The 27,156-nt window shown below is 46.9% G+C and overlaps 1 protein-coding gene across 11 annotated transcripts in view; it reads left to right on the top strand.

Moving 5' to 3' along the window:
• The window catches only part of Arhgap12 (Rho GTPase activating protein 12), a 94,217-nt gene that overhangs the window by 706 nt on the left and 66,355 nt on the right, over window positions 1–27,156 (top strand). For 7 of the 11 annotated variants that reach the window (XM_055629243.1, XM_055629242.1, XM_055629241.1 and 4 more), the window contains exons 2-3: window positions 16,879–16,915; window positions 19,017–19,767. In XM_055629243.1, coding sequence (XP_055485218.1) covers window positions 19,093–19,767 — 675 coding nt within the window. In that variant the 5' untranslated portion in view covers window positions 16,879–16,915; window positions 19,017–19,092. Of the gene's footprint in view, window positions 1–570; window positions 590–1,951; window positions 2,073–16,878; window positions 16,916–18,750; window positions 18,848–19,016; window positions 19,768–27,156 lie in introns of those variants that run through there. The other 4 variants (XM_055629237.1, XM_055629236.1, XM_055629234.1 and 1 more) reach the window with 4 other exon arrangements.

Here is a 27,156-nt window from a genome sequence, read left to right as displayed (position 1 = left end):
ACGCCCGGCCCCGGGAGCGCCCGCTGCCCCGGCGCTGCCCCGAGCCCGCTGCCGGCGCGCCGCCCGCCCCCGTCGGCGGCGCCCGTTTTGTCTTTCCGCCGGGGCTGCCCTTGACACGGAGTCTTAAGTTACTGCAGACCCTCGCAGACAGAATGGCCACAAGGTGGTCATTAGGGAGAAAGGCACGCCCTTCACTTTCAGGGGCGGGTGCTGGGTCCTTTTTTCCCTGCAGCAGCACTTTAAATGCTTTGCAGAGATGAAAGCAGAATGCCTGCGATCCCTTTTTTGAAAGTTGGGATGCCGCTGCTGGTGAGGCGCCACGGGTGAGGGTTTTAAACGCCGCTTTCCAGGTTGGCCCTGTGTGGGTCGTGTTGACACGCGGAAGTAGATTTTATTGACCGCTTAGGCACACATTCCTGAAGGGAGGTGCAGCGGAGGACGGAGCGTTACCCAGGAGTCACCCGCGTTCTGGTTCAGAGCCCGCTGTCCGGCTTACAGGACCTGGACGCAGCGGTGAGAACCGCCCCGAGTGTCTGGCCCGCAGCAGTGCCTCTTTTGTACTCCAAAGCCGAGGAACGGTGGCCTGGAGGTGTGTGTTTGCGCACGTCCGGTTCTGCTCACCTGAGCTCCAGGAGGGTGCGCCGGGGAACGGATCGGCTTTCGATCCTCCGCCGCCCGGCTGCAGGTGCATTGTTTTCTGTGTTAGAGTCGCTCTGGATGCCTTTGCGAGCGGTTTCTGGAACGCAAAGGAGCAGTAGCCAGGAGGAGATCATGCAGCTATGAGTTAAGCCGTGCCGCGCAGTTAGGCCAACACGGCACACATAACTTTCCATCTTTCTGGGTGTTTTTCTGTCCAGGAAACAAAGCATAATTCATATGCATCCCCTCACCCCGTGTGCGTGTGTGTGTGTGTGTGTGTGTGCGCGCGCGCGTGCGTGTGTGTGTGTGTAGCCCCTAGTATTTATTGACAGTCTCCTGTACTTTAGCAGCCGTGGGGGTTGGAGATTGCTTGCTATGACCCCACTTGTGTAGATTAGTTGTGCTTATGTACTTACCAATACTTCTGGTTCCAGTTGTGAGGGATAAATGGACTATGTAAACGCTGCAGAACGGTTCATTAGTTGTAATCATTTGACTTTTTTAAATTAGAAAATATGTATTCAGTGCTTTTGAAAACTAGCCTGGTTGAAAAATGAGCTTTGCTAATTTAAGTCCTAAAAGTGCAAATGACATTACTGGGAGTAGGATAGTAATTTTATTTATTTGCTTACTTATTTTTTAAAAAATTGTGATAGGACCTCACTATGTAGCCTTGGCTGGTCTGAACTCACTGGGGAGATCAGGCTGTCTGTGAACTGCCAGATCCTTCCCCTGGTGCTGGGATTAAAGGTGCACCTACCATGCCCACCTGAGAGTAATAATTTTAAGTGGACTAAGGTGAGCGAGTGATCTGTAAAGTCACTAAATAGTAGAAACATTACTTATCTGAGAAAATGGACATTGCAGTTTTGTAGTAAACAATGAGAGAAAAGTGAAACTCAACTTACCAACTTTGTATTTAAGAGTTTTAGCCTTATCTGTGGGTGTGCGCTGCTGGCAATCGAACCCCTGGCCTTGGCGTGCTGGGTGAGCACTTTCTAGTCAAACCAAGAGCCCAGTAAATAGTAGTTGTGATTGTAAAGATGTGAAGGTGTGTGACACAGGGACTCACTGTACCTCAGGTCACCTTCAGTTGAGGACCCCCTTGGGCTACCATCTTTCTGACTCCACCTTTCTTTGGTTAGCTGGTCTAACCGCTGGAAGCACGGGACTTAGCCATAGCCTTGTTGCTTTCACAGACCCAGTGAGTGTCCTGTGGGCTCAGTGTGTGGTGATTTGCCAGCAAATGCTGACACTTTATCTGCGAGATCCTCTCTCCTGTTGATATTCTATGGCTCCTCCTATCCTGAAGGATTGGGTCTCCTGCCGTTCCAGTGTGTGTCCTGTGGTCTGCAGTCTGCCGTTGGTGTTTCAGAAGTGCATTGCCACTACCTTGCGATCTTAATTTCTAGTCCACATGCTACAAAAGACAGGTGAGCAGAGTGTATAACATAAGTCTATTTAGCCTAGCACATTAAAAACATGTTATCATATAGCTAATATGAAAATGTTCTCATTGTTTTGATAGCTTATACTTGGAGCACCGTATTCTGCCCACGTTTCAAATTTTCAGTGGTCGTATGTCATTGGTGGCTACTGCGTTATAGAATATACTGTTGTTGGTTAGTCTGAAATCTGTGTTGGTGTGTTTGAGACAGGGTCTCATTATATGGCTCTGACTGGGATTCACTGTGTCGGCCAGGCCTGCCTCTGCCTCCAGTTGCTGGGATTAAAGCTTTGTGACACTTCGAGAGGCTGCTTAGTCTGAACTCTGAATACGCTATCCTAAATATGTTTGCAGGTTAGCAGAACAGTGTTGATCATGAAGTGTAGATTTGGGGGCATCAACTTCATGCTGTCATTAAGATTTCTAGAACCTGGGACTTAGTACTCTATAGCTGAAACCCTTTGCAATGACTGTGGGGTAGGATCCCAGATCAGGAGGGTGGGGTGACGGTAGTAGGGAAGAACTGGGGAACCTGAGCCAAGTGTGCCCGCTGTTATGCGCCAGTTGATTCTGATATTGATTTATCGAGTAGGAAAGTATGCCAAATGTAACATTTAATGAGGCAAATTGAGTCCGAGGCTCATGGGAACCCCTCAGCACTATTTTTGTAGTAATTCAGTAAGTCTTTTTGAAACAAGGTTGTATGTAGCCCAGGCTGACCTTGAGCTTGCCCTGTAGCTGAGGGTGACCTTGAATTTAAGATCCCCTTGCCTCCACCTCCCAAGTGCTGGCCCACATGGTTGATGCTGGGAGTGGAAGGCAGGGCCTCGTGCATGCTGGCCGGCACTCCACCTGAGCCGTGGCCCACACCTAATCCTGTGTCTTAAACTCTTCTAAAAGAAGAAATGTGCTAAAAAAAGAGATGAGCCTTCCCAGCCTTCCATTGCTCCAAGCGTGAGAGTCAGTGCTTTGAGCCCTGATGACTTGCCCTTCGCAGCTTGGATGGCAGAATAGAATTAAGCATTTTTGCCAGAGGAGATAAATTTAGGAAGGACATATTGTACTGAGTACCTGTGCATTTAATTCTCCCCAAATGTGGTCCGTGTTACTAAGCAGCTTGATGTGAATCTTGAAATGTTGGAGACGTTCGCTGCCTTCTCTTAGGTGGCCGCTGACGAAACAGGGAGTTTCACTGTATTGGGTTTTTCTGCTCTCGACGTGCTTTCTGTGTGGTGCTCCTATGGGTGTTGTGTATCATGTTTTAATTTACAGAGGTCTCTTTCTCTTTCACAGTGATCTTTTGAGATTTGTTCTCTTTCTCCCTCTCTCCTTCTCTCTCCCTCTCACTTTCTCCGTCTCTTCCTCTCTCCCCCCCACCTTTCTCCCTCTCTCTCCTCTCTCTCTCAACGCTAAAATGGCATAGCCCAGGTTTAAACCTTAGGCTCTGACCTTGAGTTCTGTGCTTTTTCTTTTCTCTCACACAGTTTAGAGTGTGAGAGTAGTATCTTTGAAAAGTGGATGAGAAGTACTTGTGTTTTGTTATGTATCATTACGGTTTTTTGACTTCACTTTTATTAAGGTAGAGTATATATATACACACTAACCCATGTCCTATTCTATAGAGCAAGTCATGAGTGGGAAGGAATAACTGAAGCACTGAGACGTACTGAACCTTAAGTCACCTTCAGTTGAGGACCCGTTGGGCCACCGTCTTTCTCAACCTTTCTTTGGTGATGTGGTCTAACTGATCGAGAACCTAGTGATTGAGCTGCTGCCTTGTTGCTTTGGTGATGCTGACTGCAGTTTCAGTTCATAGTCTTACTAAATCCTGAGGTCTGGATGGCCCTCCGCCTTGCTGCTAATCTAGGCTTCTCCAGTCCCGAGGAACAGCGGAATCACCTGCTCTCTGAGTAAGCCCCAGGTTGTGTGCATGAAGCTCCTCTGCCAAAGCTGAACTTGCTTTGACTGAGGTGTGATACACGCGCACTGGAAATACATGTGCTCAATGAAAACGAGTGAGCGCATGTGAGGAAGTACAGTAACGCACATGCGCTTTGGAAGCATTATTCTAGATGAGGCACAGGAAACACACAAGGCTGTTTCATTCCCTGTGAGTTCTTTCTTATTTTTATTTTTTTCTGTGACGGCTTTTGCATCTTTGGGCAAGCAGTGACTAATGGGGTACTCTCTGCCTTGCTTTTTAAATTAGTAGATACATTAGCGCACATTTTGTCTTTCTGTTAGAAACCCTTCCTGCTTGTTCACTGTTTTCTAGAGGGGTGTACCAAAGTTTATTTAGGCATTCAGTGGTTGACAAGCCTTACTGTGGCCTGACATTGCTGCATCTCTTGGGCAGGTTACCGGTTTATACAGTAAGCATATGCTTATTTTTATCAGGAACTGACAATGTGTTTTATAGAAAAGCTGTGTTATTTTGTGTTCTCACAGTGATGAGTTGCCGCAGTTCTTAATCTTAAAGAATACTTTTTTAAAAGTCATTTTTACCAGTGTGCTGGAACGTACCTTTCATCCCAGCACTCAGGAGGCAGAGGCAGGTGGAACTGTGTGAATGCAAGCCAGAGTGGTCTACACAGTTTTAAGCCAGCCAGAATTACACAGTGAGACCCTGTCTATAAGAAAAAGCTAAGTAAGTAATGATGTTTGGTTGTTTGACTTAAAATGGGCAGATTGATGAGCTTAGTAATATATATACATATACCTGTGGACACACTATAGTTTGAGCATATTTGCATTTGTCCGTGTGTTGGAGCTGGTTCCCAGTGTGGCAGTGTGGCAGGAACCTGTAGGTGTCTGCACCTTGGGTTGCAAGTGCCCCCAGAAGATAAGTTGTGGACTGGAGCGTGGTGGCACACACCTGTGAGCCCAGCACTGAGGAGGCAGAGGCAGGGGCCCTCTGAGTTTGAAGACTGTCTGGTCTGGAAAGTGAGTTCCAGGACAGCCAGGGCTACACAGAAAGACCCTGTCTTAAACAAACAAAATAAAAGATAAGCTATGAAGGTGGCCCAAAACAGAATTGTAGTCTGACTTGAAACAAGATTCTTTGGGTGTGTGGTTTTAAGAATTCAGTCCCACGGTTGAGTGTGACATCTGCAGCTGATGACATCGGTGGCAGTGATGGAAGATTGGGAGGTAGGGCCTCTCTTCAGCGCACTGCCTTCGGGAAGAATTCTCCTTGGGCCTGGCTAGTCTTGGAGAGCAAGCCTGGCTCCTCCTCAGCGACAATTTGGTTCTTATTCTGTGGTTTCTCCTTCTCTGTTCTCCTTCACCATGTTGAAGCTGTTGGTTACCGTCTTTGTCCTCAGCCTCGCCGGTGCCAGCACCGCACCACAGCACCGCATTGTCTTAACTGCAGAGCCATGAGCTAAGGACCCAGCTTCAGTTACTGACTCAGACATCGCTGCTGTCAAGACTGAGCATGCCTCTCGCCACTCACTCTGCATCTTGACTTTGTGTGCCTTGCTTGCTGGCACCCCTCCCCCGCTTTCTGTCACTACACGTGGTTTACATTTTCTGGAGTCTTGTGCAGATGGCCTCTCACGCACAGCCTTGGGATTGCCTCTCATGCACAGCCTTGGGATTGCCTCAGGACAATGACGTGGATTCACCCAGCTTGTGTCGGTACTGGTTCCTCCCTCTTTATTGGTGAATGGCGTTCCTGAGGTGGACGTCCTGCAGCCCGTCCATGCGCTGTTGACTGGTCGTTGGATGACGAACTGTTGAGAAAACTGCCGTTGAGAAATGGAAACTGTGCTCTCATTTCTCTGGTAAATCCCTAAATGTGGAGCCTATGTCATGTGTAGTTAAATTTTAAGCACTACCTAAATGTAACAAGTATTTTTTCTTCTTGCCATCTTACATCTTACCAGCAGTGTAAGTCCTGCTGCTCCACATTCCCAGAAACCTCAGTGTAATTTGACTTAGCCCAGTACATGTGTAGTGGCCTTGTTTTTTAAAAGTTTTGTTTTCCTGGTGGCTGACAATGTTGGTTATTTTTTCAGGAGCTTATTTAGTATCTGTAGAAATTTGTATAAGCCTGCTAAAACTTTTTGCCTCATTTTTTGCTTTGTTTTGGTTTGATTTTTATTGTTGAGATAGTCTCACTGTATAGCTCTAGCGGCCTAGAACTGTATTTTGCAGTGCACACCGGCTTAAATGCACAGAGATCTTTCTGCCTGCCCCTGCCTACGGAGTGCTAGGATTATGTCGAATTGTCTGCTCATTAACTTGTAAACTCAATTTTCCAGGTGAAGAGTTCTTCGTTGGAATGTTTTCAGAAATCTGTAGTCTTCCTAATCAATTTTTTAGTGGGGTCTTCTTCTCTTCTCATTTCTTAAATGTACAGCGGGAAGTCTCCACAGTATGGTGGCTCTTAGGAGGCACTTTGCCATCGGGAATTATGGCCTTAAGTCAGTAGAATAGACGCTAGCACAGGCAGTTATAAAGTAGATCAGGAGAGTGAAGTCTGGTGGGGGAGCAGCGTTGAGAGGGACATCTTGAGGGTGGCCCACTGCTGCAGGCGATGAGCTGCAGGCAGCGTCAGACACACAGGCCAGAAGTAACGCCGGAAACACACGCGGCTGGGTTCAGGGCAGTTCATCTCCCTGTCCTGCTTTGGTCGCCGGGGCTGTTGCCACACACTGACTTACCCAGGAGAGCTCTAGCGGAAGGCTTTTCACTGCTGAAATCCAACTTGAATGTTGGCATTTTGCTGTTTTTGATCATTGGAAGAAACTGCTGATGAACCCAGATGTGGTTGTATATTCCTGTTAATTCCAGTAGTTGAGAGATAAGGATGGTGAGTTTGAGACCAGCCTGGGCTACATGGTGAGACCCTGTCTCAAAAACTCGCCAAAAATCAGAGTAAACCTTTGCCAAACCAATAATCAGTAATATTTTCCCCATTATAAGCTTTTTAAAGTCTGTGATCCATTTTGTTTTCCAAGAAGCATATAGTATAAGAATGCTATATGATGCCAGGCAGTGGTGGTACACACCTTTAATCCTTGAATTTGGGAGGCAGAGGCAGGAGGATTCTCTGTGATTCCAGAGCTAGTCCAGGGCAGCCAAGGCTACACAGAGAAACCCTGTCTTGAAAAAACAGAAACAAAAACCTGTTTGGTGATGACGCTTGTATGTGACCGAGCGGGTCAAGGTGTCTGCTTCAAGCCTGACAGCCTGTCGGAGTCCTAGGACCCCTGCGGGGGGGAGAGGGGGAGGCACCCTGTTCTGAACATCCCACACTAGAGTAGTGTAGTTCTTTTGTTTTGCTTTGAGACAGGGTCTCTCTCTATAGCTTTTGTTGTCCTTGGAACTCATTATGTAGATCAGGCTAGCTTCAAACACAGGGATCCTCCTGCCTCTGCCTCCTTGGTTCTGAGATTAAAGGTGTGTGTACCATGCCCAGTGGTCTAGTTCTTAAAAATCAGGGAACCTATGTTGTTGTGATCCCTAAGCAGTAATTATATAAATAGAATTTGGGCAAATATAAGATGTTATTTTAATCGGGGAGAGATGGCTTAGCGGTTAAGAGCACTGTCTGCTCTTCCAAAGGACTCGGGTTCAGTTCCCAGCACCCACATGGCTCTCTGTAACACCAATTGCAAGGGATCTGACACTCTCACACTAAAGCACATAAAATAAAACTAATAAATTTAAAAAAGATGCTATTTATCCAGTGTTACAATAAAATGCACAGTATTTTCACTACTCCAAAATCCCAGGTTCTACGCCTGCTCCTCTTCCCTTCTCCTAGCAATGACAACTCCTGATTGCCTGATCTCCACCGTCTCTGTAGTTTGCCGTTTTCAGGCTGTTATACAGGTGGACTCATACTGCATATTTCGTTTTCAGCCTGGCTCCTTTTAATTGACCATGATTCCTCCATGCCTTTGTGTGGCTTCATAGCTCTTTTTTGTGTGTGTGCCGAAATTACATTGTACTAAAATTACTCTTGAGGCTGAGGCAGGAGGATGGAGAATTTGAGGTTCTGTCTCAACAAAACAAAACAAATTACATTACAGGTATCTCAGAGTTTGTCCACTTCTCTATGGAAAGGCGTCGTAGTTACTCCTGGGTTGTAGTAATTATGGAAGCATTGTGGTCGTCACTTGTATGCAGGCTAACTTCCTGTAGGTAAAATTCAGGAGCTGACAGGGCGGTGGCACACACCTTCAGTCCCCACACTCAGGAGGCAGAGGCAGGTGGGTCTCTGAGTTTGAAGCCAGCCTGGTTGTACAGAGGGAGTTCTAGGATAGCCAGGGCTACATACAGAGAGACCCTGTCTTGAGCAACACAACAACAAAACCAACAACATAAAAACTCAGGAGCACAATTGCCGTGGCAGAAAGTATGCGTGTCTAGTTTTGAAGGAAACTGCCAGAGTGTCTTCATTGTCACTGTACTATTTCACATTCCACCAACAGTGAAGGGACGTTCCTGAGACTCCCTCCTGGCTGGACATTGCTGCTCTAATAAGTATGCTGTAACAGTTCATTGTTAATGTGTGTTTCCTTGATGGCATGTGGTATGGATCTTTTGGTGTGTTTATTTTGTATCTGTATATCTTTGGTAAGGCACCTGCTAAAGTCTGGCTGTTTTTATTTTAAGATTAATGTTTAATTTTATGTCTCTCTGTGCACATGAGTGTAGATGCCTTTGGAGGCCTGTGCATTGGAGTCCCTGGAGCTGAGGTGACATACTTGTGAGCTGCCCGACATGGGTGCTGGACACTAAGTGTGGGTCCTCTGGAAGAGTTGAAGTGCTCTGAACTGCTGAGCCATCTCTCCATCCCTCGCCTATTTTTTAAACTGAATTTTTAATTAAATGGATTATATTTTAAGCTTTTTATTATTTTATTAAGTGTGTGTGGATGTCTTGCTTGCATGTATGTCTGGATACCTTTTGTGTGCCCAGTGCCTAAGGAGGCTAGAAGGCAGCCTTGGGATCCCCTGGAAATGGAGTTAAGTGGTTCTGAGCCACTGTGTGGGTGGGTGCTGGAACTTAAACTGGGGTTCTCTGAAAGAACAAGCTGGTGCCTTGCTCTTCTTCTGAGCCTTTTCTCCAGCCCGAATTGATTATTTTTAGGTGTTCAACTTTGTACCGTTCTTGGACTCATAGGTTATAATTGGGAAATGTTGTTAGAAGGTAAGCATGATGGTACGTGTCTGAGTGACTGGATTTGGGAGGTGGGGTCAGGAAGATGAAGAGTTTGAGGTCAGCAGGCGGAGGGAATTCCAGGGTAGCCTGGGCTACATGGGATGATGGGGATCCAGTTTGCTACAGTTGGATTAGCAATTTTTATTTCTGTATTCTTGGATGATAGTGGTCAGCACTATCATTTTTTTTTTCAGTGTGTTTTATGTTGCTGAAAGTATAATGCTAACTTCATAGAATGAGTTGAGTTTTTTTTCACATTGATCCTTCATGAATTTTTTTGTAGAAATGTGATTTTTCTTTTCATTTTGAGTAAATTCACCAGTGGAACCATTTCAGCCAGGAGTTCTTCTGTGGTCAGTTTTTAATACTCACATTGTGTATGTCATGTATGTGTGCTTGTGTGTGCGTGCACGTGTGTGGAGGCCAGAGGTCCCAAGTTTTGGTTTGTTTGAGACAGTTTCTCTGGCCTGTATCACAGGATTAGGGTAGGCTGGCTGGCCTCCTGGCCCCAGCTCTCGGACTGTAAATGTGCACCCTTGTGTTGTTTTCTGAATGGGTTCTGGGAATTTTGCTCAGGTCAGATTGTATGCTTGGGCGACAAGTGACAAGCGCATCACCAGCTAAGCAGTCTTGACAGCCTGGGGCTAGTCCTTAAATAATTGCTCAGTTTGTTGTGGACTTTCAAGGTTGTTCAGGATCTGTCTCTTCCAGAGTAAGTTCTGGTATGTTTTGTTTTTTAAAACTTTTGTTTTTGGGGCTGGAGAGATGGCTCAGTGGTCAAGAGCACCGGCTGGTCTTCCAGAGGTCCTGAGTTCAATTCCCAGCAACCACATGGTGGCTCACAACCATCTATAATGGGATCTGATGCTCTGTTCTGTCATGCACATGTACATGCAGATAAAGCTCTCATGTACATAAATAAATATATTTTTAACAAAAAAAACTAGTTTTATCGTAGTTATCAAACGTACTGGTAGATAGTTTATAATAATTCTTTTATTTTCTTCCAGGTGTCTTAGGAGCAGTAAGTGTATTCCTAAGATCTTTTTTGGTTCTGTTCTTGAACAGCGTGATTTCAAGATTTCAAGATACTAGTTTACTGCTTCTAAGAACCAGAGCTGGTTTTCTGATTTCTTCTGTTTTCCACTTCCTGTTGTTGATGTTTGCTGTGCTCTTTATCAAATCCCTCAGTTGATTTTGCATTCCATTGGCTTTCACTAGTTTCTCAGTGTCGTTTAGTAGAGATTTAACATGTTTCCTTTGTAGTAGCATTAAATAGTGTAAGTGTTGGGTATTGTTTTCACTTTGTGCACAGTTGAGCTCAGTTCAGACTTTCTGTCTGATTTCTTCTTTGCGGGAGTTAGTATTGTCTAAATAGCAACAACTTTACATTTTTCAACCAAAACCAACCACCACATATACACACAAAACACTGGCGGAGGACTGTGGGTAAAGGACGTGGAAGAGCAGTTGCTGGAAGGCCTGGCCTCCCACGGGGTCACAGTCCTCGTTATCAGGATACGCAGGCCAGAAGTCGTGGCCACTGCTCCCCGTAACTCTAATCACGATGACAGTGTGAACTGGGAAATCAGGAGACCCCAGAGGAGGCTGTGCTGTGATTTGGATGCAGAGCACACGAGGAGCAGCCTTGGTTAGCTCCTCAGCCCGCGTCTGCAGAGTGACGCCTCACTGACTCGGGCTCTCTTCCACACTGGGACTGAGCGCTCATCCGCTGTGAATGTGCTGTACCTGCTCTTCTCTAGTGGGTTTTGGTTTACATGCACTTCCGGCGATTGTGAATCGTGCTGCTGTGAGCATGGGTGTGCGGACACCTGAGTTAGTGCTTTCAGTTCTTTTGGGCGTGTGTCCGGAGGGGCACTGTTGGGTGGTGGTAATTGTGACGTTATTTTTGGAGGGGCTGCCACACTGTCCCCAGCTACACTTCCCCACCAGCTCGCAGCAGCACCGACCGTTCTGCTTCACCACCCAAGTGTTATTTTTAAAAAGTGTTATTACGCTGCGTGCCGTGGAGTGTGTGTCGGGGTCCGAGGTGGGCTCGCCTTCACCATGTGGGTCCCCAACAGTGATTTTCAACCTGTGGGTCACGGCTCCTGTGGGGCTGCAAATCAGCTGTTTACCTTACGGGGCACCACAGCAGCACGATTACAGGAGTGAGGTGGCAATGCAGAGATCCCATGCTTGGGCCAGCAGCGTCAGGAGGGCTGAGGCCTGCTGCTCCAGCAGCTCTCCCCGCCCTGCTCTCCTGGTCCCCCAGGCTCTGCTAACTGCTGCTCAACAGCTTCCGCACCCTGCTCTCCCCAGCCTGCTCTCCCGGCCCCCCAAGGTCTGCTGACTGCTGTTCTTCTCTCAGTTCATGTAAGTGAGGTCATGTAGGACTCATCTTTTTTTTTTTTTTTTTTTTTTTTATTTTATTTCTGGCTAATGTAACATAGGTCCTGTGAGTTGCAGTTCGTGTTGTCAGAAAGGACGGAACGCCGCCATTTTTATGGGGAGCTACTTTATTGTTAGACAGCACGTGTTTGTCATTGGTGTTGGTGGAAGCGGGTTGGCTGCACCCCCTGGCCGTTGTGGATGGAGCTGAATAAGAACGGGATTGCAGCTGCTTCCTCAGCGCCTTTGAACAGGCTTTTAATGTTAGTGAGGTCCGTTTTTTCTCCCTCGTGGAGTATGAACTTGTCATATGCTAAATCCCAGCTTGTATTCCAGTGTGTATTGGATGTTCCCTCCAGCACATGCGCACTAAGCCTGGCACTCCTGGGCACCCTGATTATGACACAGCTCTGGCCGTGAACTACAGCCAAGGGAAGTCACTGAGGTGACCCCGTTTCTGTCTTTCATGGCACATGGGTCTCCAGTGGCTCCGCACAAATTTTCTCTTTTACAATTTTAATTAACTTTTTCCTCCTTTTTTTGAGACAGAGTCTCATATATAAGGAAAATTTATCGCGCAGACCAGGCTGGCCTCGAACTCAGACATACTCTTGCCTCTGTCTCTTGAGTGCTGGATTAAAGGCTTGGTTGACACATTTCCTTTTTATTAAAATATGATCATTTCCCCAAATACTTCTTTTGCTGATTCCTCGTTTTGTTTCAGTCTTGCTGTTGCATTTCCTTCTGGGTCTGCTCTGCTGCCTCCTTTACCACTTTACAGCTATCAACTTATTTCCTGTGTTCTATTTTTTCTCTTTTCTTTTTTTTTCCACAGCCAGAGTGGCCAATGGCATTTGCCTTTACTTCTTTACGATGCCTGTTTCAATTCAGAGAAGTGTTTTTTATTGTGTATCTGTCCATGCTCAGAAAGCCAGGATTATTCATTAAGAAAAACTTGGAGTGCTTAATACTGGCTAATGATTAAAAATGTGCAACAGAAAACTGCTTGGTGGAACACTCTCTTCTGCTGGTACCTTTGTGGATTTTGTCGTCATGCTCGTTAAACTGTATCTTATTTATTAGGCACTTGTTTAGGGATTTTTTTTCTCATTTTGTGGTGCTGTGGTACATTCTAGGCAAGTAAGCATTCTACCAACTAAGTTACATCTCCATTTGTTTTTTTTTTTTTTTTTTTTTTTTTAAGAAATTAAAAATTGACTGACTTTTTGACAGTTTTGTACATGCATAGAGTATGTTCTGGTCACACTTGTCTCCTCTTTCTTATCCCCACCACCTCCACTAACCCCCCATCTCCTGATACCTTCTTAGTTTTTTTTGGGGGGCCTCACGCATGTTAGAGAAATGTTGACTACTCAATTGTAGCTTCATTTTATTATTATTTTAAAAACTGTGCAGAGCATAGTGCCAAGAATTAGTGATTCAGTCGTGATGTTTTTAGATGACTTAATGTTTACATGCTTGAGGCACATTGGCCTGTTACCGGTCTAAGCACTAGAGCTTCAGAATGTGTTGTGCATATCTAGGCAAGTCTTAAGTTACAGACCTCTTAGTTATGGATGTGTTTACTCAAGGTTTTGCTTTTCTTCAGCTTTTATTTCTTGTTTACTTTGTTTTGCATGTATCTAGTAAGATGTAGTTGGTTAGAACAGATGTCCTGGGGGAGGAAGGTGACATTTGCAGGGCTGTGTAATCTGTGGTAGGCTTCTTAGGAGTTTACATGAGAGAGACAATTTAAAAAATTAACAGATGGGGAAAGAGGTTATCAGATGATAAAGTAGCCTGGTTGAGTGCTGAGTGTGAGCAGGCTAGAGCACGAGGAGGTGTGGCTCATCCAGCACTCAGATGGGAAACCTATTTGGTTCCCAGCACCCACATAAACAGCCAGGCCTCATGGGGTACGCTTGCAAGCCAGCCTGGGGAGATGGGGCTGAGGCGCACCCTTCTGGCCTGCTGGTCAGCCATCCTAGACTAAGTGCTGCATTCCAGGCCCGGGAGAGCTCCAGTCTCCAAAAAGAAAACAAAGCCTGGTGTGGGCCTTCCCAGCTTTCATCGGAGGCAAAGGGAGGAGGGTCTCTAGAGTTCAAGGCCAGCCTGGGCTGCATAGCAGTTCCAAGACAGTCCGAGCTGCTCAGTGAGACTGACTCAAAACAAAACAAAGTAGCAAGATGGAGGCTCTCCGCATGAGTGTAGGCCCATCATACCAAAGCTGTATGTGTGTACTGACACATAAGGAGGACGTGATTGCAGCAGCAGAGCAAGAGGACTGGCAAGAGGCCTGAAGGCCTCATGTGGACATTTAAAATGCTGAGAGAAGCAAGGGGCCTCTTGAGCAGTAGACAGGGAAGCTGAATGTTCTGGTGATTGGATGCTTAGTCAGTGTTGACGGTGAGCTTGGTAGAGGCCTGTGGTGAGAAGCAGGGACTAGACTCCACTTCAGGAGTGTTCTGGTGAGCAATTTCTCTAGTTAAGGAATAGAATCCTATGGAAAGTTATCAGAGTAAACAGCCTTCGACCTCATCTAAGGAGAGGAGGAAGAAACAAATCCAAATCAAAGTAAGCCTTCATTTTAATAGAGCTTGTTCTTAAACAAAATAGAATAAATGATTCACACAGTTGTCTATGATTTCCATTTAGATCTGTCTTCATCTCTCTCATTACATGCTTTATAATAAGACTTAATTTTACCCAAGTTTTCTTTCTTAGACTTGTTTGTAGTGCATAAGTCTGCTTTATAGCTTTCTAGACATTTCTCAGTTTAACGATTATCTTAGGACTTTCCAGTTTCGTTTCCACCTCTTACCTTGCTTTCACTAATAGTTTATGTGTAGCGTCTGCTCTTCATTTCCAGGTGTCTTCTTGCTCATCTCACCCTCCTTAGTATGTGCCACCATTTTATATCGATTGTGTCCTTTATCTGCCATGGTTGCCTTGCCTTCACACATCTCATTGCTGTTACCTAAAAGTGCAGATTGGATGCCTCACGTTGAACTAGGACACTGAGTCCCTTTACAGGCCTGTCTCCCCACCTGTTCCTGTGTACTGTCTTTGCAGTCACTAGGATGGGTGTGGTCAGCTGGCTTGGCAGTAAATAGGGAGCTCGGCTGTCCTGTGATTGCTGTTCTCCAGTGCCACAGCCTCTACAGTAGCATGAAATCAAGCACAGTTTGCCAGCCCTGACGTTTCCAGGCTGTGGTGACTTTGTGAAAACTAACTGCATGTTTCCTTACTCACCTCTGTATCCTCAAAGGACTTTTTATTCTATACTTCCCTGGGAAAAGGAAAAACCCAAGTGTTCAAGGATAAAGTATAGTTATGCTTCACGTTGTAGAATTGTGAGAATTCTAATGGTTTTTGGCTGGTTCCCTTAGAGTGTCAGTGTATTTACACAGACCGGGACGGTCACTTTCCGTGGTCTCTTGTTGCAGTGAATGATGCAGTAAACACAAGATGTGTGGTAGCTCTGCCAGTGTGGCATGGCACACTGTTGTAGAACCTGTTAGAAATAGAAAACTGGGGTTGGAGAGACGGCTCAGTGGTTAAGAGCACTGTCTGCTCTTCCAGAGGTCCTGAGTTCAATTCCCAGCCACCACATGGTGGCTTACCAGTCTATACAGGGGTCTGATGCCGTCTTCTGTGCTCATATACATAAAATAAATAAATAAACCTTTAAAAAAATATAGAAAACTGTGTATGAGATGGTGGCTTCCAGAATACCGGGAATACAGTGTGAAACACGCGGTAATAGTCATTTATTATCGCTTGGTATGGTGTTATGCACAAGAGTTTATATTATGTCTTTTATTACTGCAGCATGATAGGTGTGTATGTGTGTCAGTATTACTACAGACGTGAGGAATGTGTCACTGTAGGATGTTAGTCCTACAGTGACATTGTAGGATGTTAGGTCCCTACTGTGACATTGTAGGGACCACTGTTATACTTATTGTCTGCATCTGGTGTTTGTACTGCACAGGACTGATTCAGTATGAACTGTTTTTTTTTTTTTTTTTTAATGATATATGTGTGTGTGTGTGTGTGTGTCCATAGAAGCCAGAAGGGGGCATTGGATTGGATCCCTTGGAGGTCTAGATGGTGAGCCACACGGTGTGGGTGCTCTTCTGAAGTTGGGAATGCTGGAGGAGCAGCAAATGCTCTTCCTTGCTGGGCGTGTCTGCAGGCTCAGGATGGACTTTGAAACCTTGTGAAGACTTTGACTCTTCAGTGAGGGTGACTGCTGCCCTCATGCATAGGAGCAGAGACGGAACAGCTGGAGAGGTGAGCGCTCTCTCTGCCGTCAGGATGGGGGGGGTATAGTTAGGACGTAGTTTTTGGATATGGTAAATTTTAGGTACCAACCAGTTTTGCTTATAAAAATGTCTAATCTTGAGGAATCTCTTCCATTTTTTTTATTTTTCATGACCCGAAGAGTTTAGTTCTGTCGTCTAACGGAACTAATGGAGTGTCTCGCTTTCTGGATTCCTTGTTCTCTAGTAAATGTATGAAGTGAAATAGGCTTTGTTTGAGACAGGGTCTTACTGTGTAGCTCTGGCTGTCCTGAGCTCACTGTATGGAACTCACTGTGTGTAGACCAGGCTGGCCTCAAAATCCCCTATGTCTACCTCCCCAGTGCTGGGATAAAGGGGTGTGCCGCTGCGCTGCGCCCGGCTGAGCTCCCTTTGGCAGGAAGCACCTATGTCTGGCCATAGGTATGTCTCCTCTTGGTGTCCTCTCTCCTGCCATTTGAGTGAAAACCCTGAAAAGAGGCATTGCAGCTGGGTGCAGTGGCGCAGTGGCCACAGAGAGAGCCTGTCCCGGGGAAAAGAAAAGCATTGCAATGTCTGTTTCTGTTTTTGTAGCGTGAGTAATCTGTGGGGAAAATGTGTCAGGGTTCCTAACAGCAGCAAACGTGTCATCATTCTCAATACCATAAGCGTAAAGAAACATTTTCTCAAATTTGTTTATCATATGATCCAAAAATGAAAAAATCTTCTTGTGCATCAGAGTAAGAATAAGGGCTGTTGAGATGGCATACGTGCTCTCGATGGCCCCAGGTGGTTTTGTTAGAGGCTGGCCCTGAAAAGTCACTCCGTGGTCCATGTCACTGTCACAAACATTCTGCTTCCAGAATTCTGCACAGTGTTAAATGATTAGCCTCTTAAGGAATCTTGGCTAGAGATAATAAAATTTTTTATTTAATTTTATAGGTTTAAATGAAACACCAGATGTTCGCAGCTTTCCAAGGTAAGTTTAATGTTTTCTGTTTTTGAAACAGTGTAACTGTATGTTACTTGAGGAGCTTGTTTAGAAAGGAATTGCAGTTACTGAAATTGTGTTGATAATGAATTTATTACCAGCTCATCTTACTGCTTTATCTTCGAGATGGTAGGCTTGGGGGCACAGTTGTTTCTACCCACCATGTACACTCAACACCTGCATCTGTGTTCACACTGACCCATCATACGGGACCCTGCGCGTCGTTTTCCACCTGTGCCACGTTAGTGCTCCCAAAGCTTCAGGATATTTACGCCGGGTCAGTGAGACCCTGCTGCACTGCAGGTGGGTGGCTTTAAGCAGCGGCATTAGCCTCTGCGCTCGAGGCAGGCAGGTGTTGGCGAGGTCGGCCTGGGCTACGTGATGAGAACCTTGCCCAGAAGTGACAGGGTTAGTGTTGCCAGTGTTTGTCCTCTGCCCACCGTAAGAAGATCCTGCCTTGGCTAATCATAGGTTCTTACGGCTTCTGGGAAGCCCTTTGTCTCCTGTCTGACTCTTCTGTTTCCTTCTCTCCCTTCCTTCTTTGTCCCCTGCCCCCGAGTCAGGGTCTCTCATAGTCCAGGCTGAGGACAGACTTGTATGTACCCTGGGATGTGAGTGAAATGAGGATATGAGCACCTCTAGGTACGGTTGAGGGAAGGGCTTTATTGTAGGCCTGAGGGAGAGCTCAGCCAGAGACATCTGGAGGGTCGAGACTGGACCATGCTGTGAGAGGAGAGAGAGGAAGAGAAGAGAGGACAAGCTGACCAAGAGCAGAGAAGAACCAAGGGAGCCCGTGGCCGAAAACTCGGGTTTATATAGGAACCAGGGTCATGCCAGCTTGGGCTGGAGAGCCTTAGGGAAGTTGGGAGGATGTGCTGAGAGGAGCCACAGGTACTGCGTGAGCCTTGGCCTGGTTTCTTTGGGACCTGGCAGGGTGAACTTAAACTTCTCATCTTTCGGCTGCCCTCTTCCAAGTGCTGGAGTACAGGTTTCTGCAAGCACGCTTGGTTGATGAGCTGCGGGGAACCGACTCCAGTCCTGTGTGCTGCGGCACGTGGCCTCTGTCCCCCACTCCCTCGCTCTGTTCTAAATCTGTGGCCTTCCTCTTTAAAGACATGGGAGGGGACACAGCTGGAGGGGGGAGAAGGCTGACCTGGTAAAGCTCCACAGTGGAGGACCAGAGTTCAGGCCTCTAGCCGTAGGTAAGCTGCGACAGCCTGCCTGTAACCCCAGCACATGGAGGTGTGCACAGAGAATGCTCAAATGCACAGGCGGATGCCAGACTAGCCAAACCCCTGGGTTCAGTGAGCTATCCTGGACAGTAACAGAGAGAGACGGATACCTTGAGATAGCTACGCATGGTGCGAGGCACAGGTGAGCTCAGGCACATGACATAAAGACACGAGAACACACACGTGCACTGTAACAAAGAGATACTGACTCTTAACAAACATGGCTATCTTAGGGTTCTATTGCTGTGAAAAGACGCCATGACCACGGCAGCTCTTATAAACGAAAACATTTAATTGAGCTTTAGCCCATCGTCTTCATGGCAGGAAGTGTGTTAGCACGCAGGCAGACAAGGTGCTGGGAAGGTGGCTGAGAGGTCTACATCCAGATCAGCAGAAACTGAACCACTGGGCCTCGCCTGCGCTCCTGAAACCTCAGAGCCTACCCAGTGACACACTTCCTTTAATAAGGCCACACCTATTCCAAAGAGGCCGCATGCCCTAACCCTCTCAAATGATATCACTCCCTGCCTGCCCGTCGGGCTGTTTTCAGTCAAGCTACAGCAACCTTGTCTTGGCTTTCCACCCGCGAAGACCATTGCTTTTAGGGAGGACGTCTTCAGGAGCCTGAGGTGAAGACTTGACTATGCCATCTGTGGCCATTTATACAGTGCGGCCTGGTGGACCATAGGTAAGGGAACACTTAGTGCAAGGATGGGGGTGATGCATGCGTTATTAGACTTACTTGTTTATGGGGCTTCGAGTTGAGGGTAGTGCTCTTTAACTGTATGTATAGTGTCTGTGAACATCAAATCTAGACCCATTAATTTTTCTCTCTCCTTTCTCCGTTTAAATGGAAGGGTTGTGCTAGTGCAGCCAGGCCCAGGCACAATGAGGCACGGCACCTGTCTGGAGAGGGGGCGACACTGAGGGAAAATGGCGGAGAGGAGTGGGAAGATCGCTGCCGGCCAAGCGTACATTGAGGTGGAGTATGACTATGAGTACGAAGCGAAGGACAGGAAGGTTGTCATCAGGCAAGGCGAGCGGTACGTGCTGGTGAAGAAGACCAATGACGACTGGTGGCAGGTCCGGGCGGATGAGAACTCCAAAGCCTTTTACGTGCCAGCGCAGTACGTCAGGGAGGTGGCTCGCAAAGCGCTGATGCCGCCGGGGAAGCCGCCGGCGGGCCTGCCGGGTAGCTCCGGGAAGACGGTACCGAGCGTGCACCTGCAGAGACCGACGGAAAACGTCAACAAGATGCCTGAGCTCTCAAGTTTCGGGAAGCCAGTGTCCTCTGCTCAAGGCACAGGTCTTATTCGTGATGCCAATCAGAATTTCGGACCCAGCTATAACTCAGGCCAGACTGCTAACCTCAGCCTGGACCTGAGCCACAATAACGGAAAGTTCAGTGACGCGCACTCTCCCAAATCGGCCAGCCAGAACAGGACACGCCTGTTTGGGCACTTTCCTGGCCCGGAGTTCTTGGACGTGGAGAAGACCGGCTTCTCCCAGGAACAGGCCTGTGACTCCGCTGGAGAAGGCTCAGAAAGAACACACCAGGACTCGGAGTCCGGAGATGAGCTCAGCAGCAGCTCTACCGAGCAGATGCGGGTAAGAGGGGCCTGTGCCTGCACACTTGCCTCAAGAGCCATGGTGCTGTCCCTAAGGCCGGCGGGTTGCGAGGTGCTTGTTTTGCTTTATATGTTCAGAATGCACGGGTTCTATTCTGATTTACAGAGCAGGAGGAAAAAAAATGTGAACCAGCTCGTGACATTCCTAGAGAAGTGCCGTGTGGTGTCAGTGAACACGCCTGTGGGGCTGGAGCTGCTGTGAGCTTGCAAGCTTGCAGAGCTCTCCTGGTGTGCCCTGGGAAGTGTGTCTTTAGTGGTGGCCGAGCCTCACTCTGTTTCTAGCAGGTGCTCAGGTGTAACGTGTGTGTGAGGAAAGATGCCCTGACATGTCATTGGCTAAAGCTCGCAGCGCTGGAGCAGGATGTGCACGGTGACTAAATGTGCTCGCAGCCGTGTGCGCCTGTCCCAAGCATTTCCCCTGATCGTGCTGGCCCACAAAGAAATGCCTTGGTGGTTTGCTCTTTACTTTTCCCCTACCTGGCTTTCCTTTCAGATTGTGTTTGTTTGTTGGTTTATGTTTCAAATGACGTCATTTAAAAAGCACATGTATGAAATTGAAACCTTGTGTATTTGGGCAATTCTGACTTTTAAGTAAATTTTTAATTTTAAATTTAAAAGTAACTATTTGGTCTGAGGTTGTGTTGCCCTTTGAGTTGTTTTTTGTTAGTTTGGGATGAAGAGAACCTCCCTCCCTCTCTCTTTCTCTCTCTCTCCTTCTTCCCTCCCTCTTTATCCCTTCTTCCTCCCTCTCTGTCCCTCCCTTCCTCTCTGTCTGTCCCTCCCTTCCCTCCTTTCCTCTCTCTCTGTTCCTTCCTCCCTCTCTCTCTCTGTCCCTCCCCTCCCTCCCTCTCTCTCTCTGTCCCTCTCTTCCCCCTTCCCTCTCTCTCTCTCCTTCTCTTCTCTCTCAGTGCTGAGAACTTAACTCTAGGTCTTGGGCTTAATAGGTATGTGCTTGCTGCCGAGCTAAACTCCTAACTCTTGTGATAAAATTATCCAGGTCAAGCCAGTAATTAGGCTGCTTGTGGGTATGGTCTAATTCTGTAAATTGTGACTCTGTTTAGAGCATTTTTGGAGGCTATAGGAAAATAGAAGATTCCGTCGAGAAACGTCCAATGTTTGCAGTGAAGGCATAAAGTAGCACTGTTGCCGTCTTCTGTGGGCTCTTCAGTCTTACTGTGAAACCCCAACTCTGATGTCCAATGTGGAGTTTTTGCTGAGGCTGGATGTGGTGCGTGGCTTGAATCCTAGCTCTGGGGAGGCAGATCTCTGAGTTGAAGCCAGGATGGTCTATATAGCAAGTTCTATACCACCTAAAGCTACATAGTGAGACCCTGTCCTTAAAACATGAGTATATGTTTACATGTATAATATTTACACACTTACATATATATGGACAGAGATCTTTCTGAAATTTTGCTGTACATAGTTCCTTAAGGAAACTGGAAGCCTTGAGAAAAGGTGTGTTTTCTATTCCATCCAGCTATAATTATTGTCTCGCAGCTAAAATTATATTTTATATTCATGTTCACAAGCAATCCAGTGTTCTTCTGGTTATAATCATCTTAAGTTCCCTGCACTGGAAGTTCATGGCTCTTGATCCCTCCCAGGCCTAGCACTGTTTGCAAGTCTTATAAAGAGTTCTTTGGCAGGCTCTTAGCTCTCCATGGCAATGCACTCAAATCTTTTGCATTTTCTTCTTTTTGCTGATTCACTTATACTTTGCTCTGCTCCTATCAGATCACTTTGCCTTATACTTCACAACAGAAAATAAATTTCAAACAAAACACAAAAAAGCACGGTATAGAAATAGAGAGCTCATCTGCATAGTAGTCAACAGCACTGGCTTTCATTCTTCTCCTTCTCCGAGGCCAGCATTGCCAGCTGTGTGGTCACTGGGGAAATTGGCTGGTTTGACCCATTCTGTGATGCTCAGGGTGAGGCCTAGTGTGTACTAGGCAAACACTGCCCTGAGCTACAGCTGAAACTAAGGGTATTCCATTTATTTCATGTGTATGTACATGTGCCATATGCATGCACGCCTGATAACTGCATGAAGCTAAGGGAACAGAGTTTTTGGAACCGGAGTTAAGAATGGTTGTGAGGTACCTTGTTTGTCCTGGGAACCGAACCCTGGTCCTCTAGAGCTCTTAACTGCTGAGCCACCTCTGTAGTCCTGAGGGGAGAACTCCGGAACCTGTGTTGAGTAGTCACAGGGATGTGGGTGCGTAGTAGGGCCACTGCATGTCTGTTGCTGCTTATTCAACTACCAGGTTTGCCCGCCTGCCTTTCTCTGTGTTTTTGGGTCAGCACATCAGAGGAAGCTTGGGATCCCTTAAGGCCGCAGTCCTAGGCCACGCTGAGATGAGGAATTTCGGGCAGTGGTGCTCAGTGTGGCGAGGTGGGCTCCTCACATGTGAGTGGAGCAGCACACCTCCCCAGAAGGCGCGGGTGAGCAGGCGAGCATGGGGGAAGCCTGCTGATGAGGCAGCCACCCCTTCTTCTGGGGGAGACCGCGCCTCAGGGCTGAGTAAACAGGAGTTGAGGGTTGGTGAACGAATACCGTGGTGGGTGTCTGTTAACAGGACTGTGAAACACACTTGCCCCCATGATTCTGATTATCTCTCCTGTTGCTCCCACCACCAAATCTGTTGGCAATTGCCTTTCTGCTGGTACAGTGTGAACATTTCCTGTTCTGTTACAGTGTACTCGTCTCACACTTGCTCCGCACTTTTCTGTGAGCTTTTGCAAAATACGATGTTATGTTCATCACAGATTCACTGTTAAGTCTTTCCTAGAAACATCATATATTAATATGCGTACATACGTATACACACACACACACACACACACACACAATTATAGTGCGCACACGCGTGTGTGCATGTGTGGCACCCACATGCGAGGCAGAACACCCTCAGCTGCCTTGCTTGCCTTACACCTTGTGTTTGAGGCAAGGCCTCTTGCTTACCGCTGCCCTGAGTGCTAGCTTGCCATAGGAGTGTGCTGGCATAGCAGATACTGCTGCTGCATCTAGCTTTTTGGTTGGTTTTTCGAGACAGGGTGTCTCTGTGTAGCCTTGGCTGTTCTGGAACTCCCTCTGGCTTTGAGCTCACATCACCACCTCTGCCTCTGGGGTGCTGGGATTACAGGTGTGAGCCACCATTTCTGGAGCTTCTGTGTGGGCTCAAAGGATGCAGACTCCAGTGGTCTCAGGCTGGGCAGTCAGCATGTTACCTCAGAGTGCAGATTTGCTGTGTTTTCCCCATGTTAGTAACAGTCTGTAAACGCTCTTCCTGTGCTGGTCAGTGCTCTGTTCTTTACTGGTGGAGCCATCTCCCCAGCCCCTTTCCACTTTGCATTTCTACTGGGATTTGGGAGTTGGTATTAGCCTGCATACTGAGTCACCTGTCCTGGAGATGCTTGCAGGCATTTCATCCCGTTGTTAGCCTTCCTTTACCCTTTGCTGGAGTCTCCCAAAACCAGGCTCTCATTTCGACGAGCTCCAGGTATCAGTTTTTTATGTGAGTCATGCTTTGTTTCAAGAGTAGGAGCTCAAGGCATAACAACTTTAGGTGTATTTGGAGAAACAAGCACTAGTGTGTGTGTATGTATATGTATATGTATGTATATATGTCTGTCTTTATAACTACACAGGGATGTATTTTAAGCACTTGGTTTGCACAGGCATGCAGGCCTGCAATTTCAGAATCTGTGGATTTCCTGGCACGCTGGCACTCCAGGAAAAGTGTTGCTGCTGATGTGGTTGTTATATGCAAGACTCCGTTGCCAATTATGAGATCATGAAGAATTACTCTGTGTCTTGTCTTCTCCTGACATTTTTATAGTTTAGGTTTTAATCATTTTGAGTTACTTTTTATGTAAAGTGTGAAAGAAGCACCCAATTCCCATTTATTTGTTTGTTTGTTTGTTTGTTTGTTTATTTTAACCCTTCAAGGCAAGGTTTCTCTGTGTAGCCCTGGCTGATTATTTTGTAGACCAGGCTGGCCTCGAACACAAAGATTTGCCTCTGCTGCCTGAGTGCTGGGATTAAAGGCGTGGCCCACTGTGGCCAGTCTCCAGTTTCCTTTCCAAGGTGACTGTCCGGTCCTTAGTGCAGTTTGTTTAGTGACAGCTGCTTCATCGGGTGGCTTAGCACCCTTGTGGGAAATCCTTGCTCACACACACCGTGGCTTGTTTTGCTGTTCAGTGCTGCCTGCTAGCTTACACTTCACACCTGCAGGGCCAGTCTGAGTGCTCCTGTCTTGTAGCACCTTAAAACTGTATAGTGTTAGTCTTCTTCTTTTGTCCTTTTCTGAGAGTTGTAGCTTGTCACTTTAGACAAGTAAACTGGCTGGGATCCTGATAGGGCTCCCACAGTCTTTGAGGCTGTAGAGCTGTGGGCCCCTCTTTCCCCTCAGGGCTGGGATTGAACGCCAGGCTGAGATCCTTGAGTTACTGGTTCAAGAAGAGGTTTTGGGCTGGAGGTTGGTTGCACAGGTGGGATTGCTGTCCTGTGATTCACAAACATCTGTAACTCCTGCTCCAGGGGCCATGACAGCTCTTGTCTCCATGAGCACCTGTGCCCACCCGCACACACCACACACAGATACACACATACATAGTAAGGCAAAGGCTAAAAAGACAGTATTTATGCTTCATGTTGATATGTGTTTTAAATACAGAAATTTGGTTTGTTTTTTTTTTCTTCAAACTTTTCTTGTTAGCCTGGTTTCTAGAAAGAAGAATAATTCTCATCTTTGTTCCTCTATATTTTTTTTCTCTGTTGTCTCTCAAGATTTCCTTTCATCTTTGGTTTTTATAGCTTGAATATGATATGCGTATGTGTAGGTTTTTTTGGTCCTCATTTATTTTTAGTTTGGAAACCTTGTATTGGCATATCTTCAAGCTGGTTCTACCCCTAGCCATGTTTGGTCTCCTGCTCTCAAAGTCATGTTCTGTTTATGTTACAGGTTTTTCATTTCTTGCTTGCGTTTTGATTCTTTGGTAGGAGCTCTCTGTCTCTGTCTTTTGAGACAGGCTTTTCTTGTGTAGTTTTGGCTGTTTTAAAACTCACTTTGTAGACCAGGCTGGCCTTGAACTCACAGAGCTCCCCCTGCCTCTGCCTCCCTTATCTTTAGTTCCCTGTCTGGTAATTCTAGCATGTGTACTGTAGCCAAGTTTGATTGTTGCTTTTGTTACTGTGTTTTTGTTTGCTTGTTAGTTTTTTTGAGACAGGGTTCTCTGTGTAGCCTTGACTCTCCTGGACTCACATTGTAGAGCAGGCTGGCCTCAAACTCAGCCATCTGCCTGCCTCTGCTTCCTGAGTGCCAGGATTACAGGCATGCACCATGACGCCCGGCTGTTTCTGTTTTTTTTTTTTTTTTTTTTTTTTTTTTTTTTTTTTTTTTTTTTTTTTAATCTTTCAGCATGCCTTGCAGTTTTTGGTTGAAAGCAGGATATGTATGTGGCAGTTGTTTTTAAAACTCGACTTTATTTGGGGTGTTAGGCTTCTACCTCCCTTCCAACCCCTAGCCCTAGGTAGGAGAGAGAAGGTTACTGGGGAAAGGGGGAGCAGACCCCTTCACATCCCCTGGCTGTCTAGAGTCGGTGGGTCTTTGGGGTACACCAGTCTCTGTCAACAGCAGCCAGCATGCTCCTCCGCCGCTTCCCCTGGAGGGGAAGCGTTTCTCTGTGCCAGTCCGCCACAGTGTCTGTCAGTCTGTCCCTCTACGCTGATAAACGCTGCAAGACTACCCCACACACCACACCATCTCTTTCCAGGCTCCCATGGTTACAGGCAGAGCCCTAGACTGCGCCCCTCTCCGAGCCAGCTGGCAGAGGCCATGCTCTGCACGTGACAGTTATCACTGTGGACAAACTATAGCCCAACTAAAACCCCACGCTTGGGACTAAAGCAAAAACATGTTTACATAACATAACTGCGTTTACAAGAAACCAAAACTTCACCACACGTGTCAGAGAATAGTAACTGAAGTGAATAGGTTGGTAGGGTGAGTGTTAGACAGAGCTGGCCAGAAGTCGGTCTGTGTTTGTTGTTGTAGTTGTCACAGACCAGACATCTGAGGTTCAAGCATCTGTGGTTTTGGTTTTGTTGCTTTTGGGATTTTGGGGGTTTCTATTTTTCTATTATTATGGTGATGATGATTACAATTTATTCACGTTGTACTCCCCTCCCTCATCTTCTTTCTTCCCCCCACCCCCCAGTCCACTGACAGGGGAGTCCTCCTCCCTTACTGTCTGACCCTAGCCTATCAGGTCCCATCAGGACTGCCTGGATCCTCTTGCTCTGTGGGCTGGCTGGGTTGCCCCACCAGGGAGAAGTGACCAAGGAGCAGGCACCCGGCCGAGTTCATGTCAGACTGTCTCTTCTCCCCTTCCTAGGGACCCCATGGAGACTGAGCTGCCTGTGGGCTGCATCTGTCCAGCGGCATAGTCCCAGTGTGGCCCACAGTGGCCTTAGACTTGCAAGACTGGCCCTGAACTTGCTTCCCTCTGCCATGTGAGGACCACGGTTGTGTGGCACTGTGCCTAGTCCCTTGTAACAGCCCTTCTCTTGTGTACTTGCTTCCTGAGATCTTTCCTCTGTGTACCACTGAAGCCCACAGCAGGGCGGTGTCACAGTGTTCAGTAATCCTGGGGTCAAATCTCACTCTTAGGCAGCTTGCTGTTGGGCAGTGAATCCCTGTTTCTCTTAGTTTTACTGTTCCCTTAGGGAAGACCAGATGCCTCTTCAGAGGGCCATGGAGTATGGGCAATGCTTTCTCCTGGCTGGATAAGCTCGTCTCGTTTTTTGTTTTTTTAAAAAAAATTATTTATTTTTATTAACTACAGTTTATTTACTTTGTATCCCAGCTGTAGCCCTTTCCCTTGTCCCCTCCCAATCCCACCTTCCCTCCCTCTTTTCCTCCCATGCCCCTCCCCCAGTCCACTGATAGGGGAGGTCCTTCTCCCCTTCTCTCTGACCATAGACTATCAGGTCTCATCAAGACTGGCTGCATTGTCTTCCTCTGTGGTCTGGTAAGGCTGCTCCCCCTCGAGGAGGTGATCAAAGAGCCAGCCACTGAGTTCATGTCAGAGGCAGCTCCTGCTCCCCTTACTAGGTTACCGACTTAGATACTGAGCAGCCATGGGTTACATCTGAGCAGGGGTTCTAGGTTATCTCCATGCTTGGTCCTTGGTTGGAGTATCAGTCTCAAAAAAGACCCCTGGGCCCAGATTTTTGGTTCTGTTGCTCTCCTTGTGGAGCTCCTGTCCCTTCCAGGTCTTTCTATCTCCTCTTTCTTTCATAAGATTCCCTGAACTCTGCCCAAAGTTAGGCTGTGAGTCTCAGCATCTGCTTTGATACCCT

This window comes from Psammomys obesus, unplaced genomic scaffold (assembly GCF_907164565.1).
Source record: "Psammomys obesus unplaced genomic scaffold, mPsaObe1.curated_primary_1811, whole genome shotgun sequence".
Taxonomy (NCBI): domain Eukaryota; kingdom Metazoa; phylum Chordata; class Mammalia; order Rodentia; family Muridae; genus Psammomys; species Psammomys obesus.
This window is presented reverse-complemented; position numbering and strand designations above follow the sequence as displayed.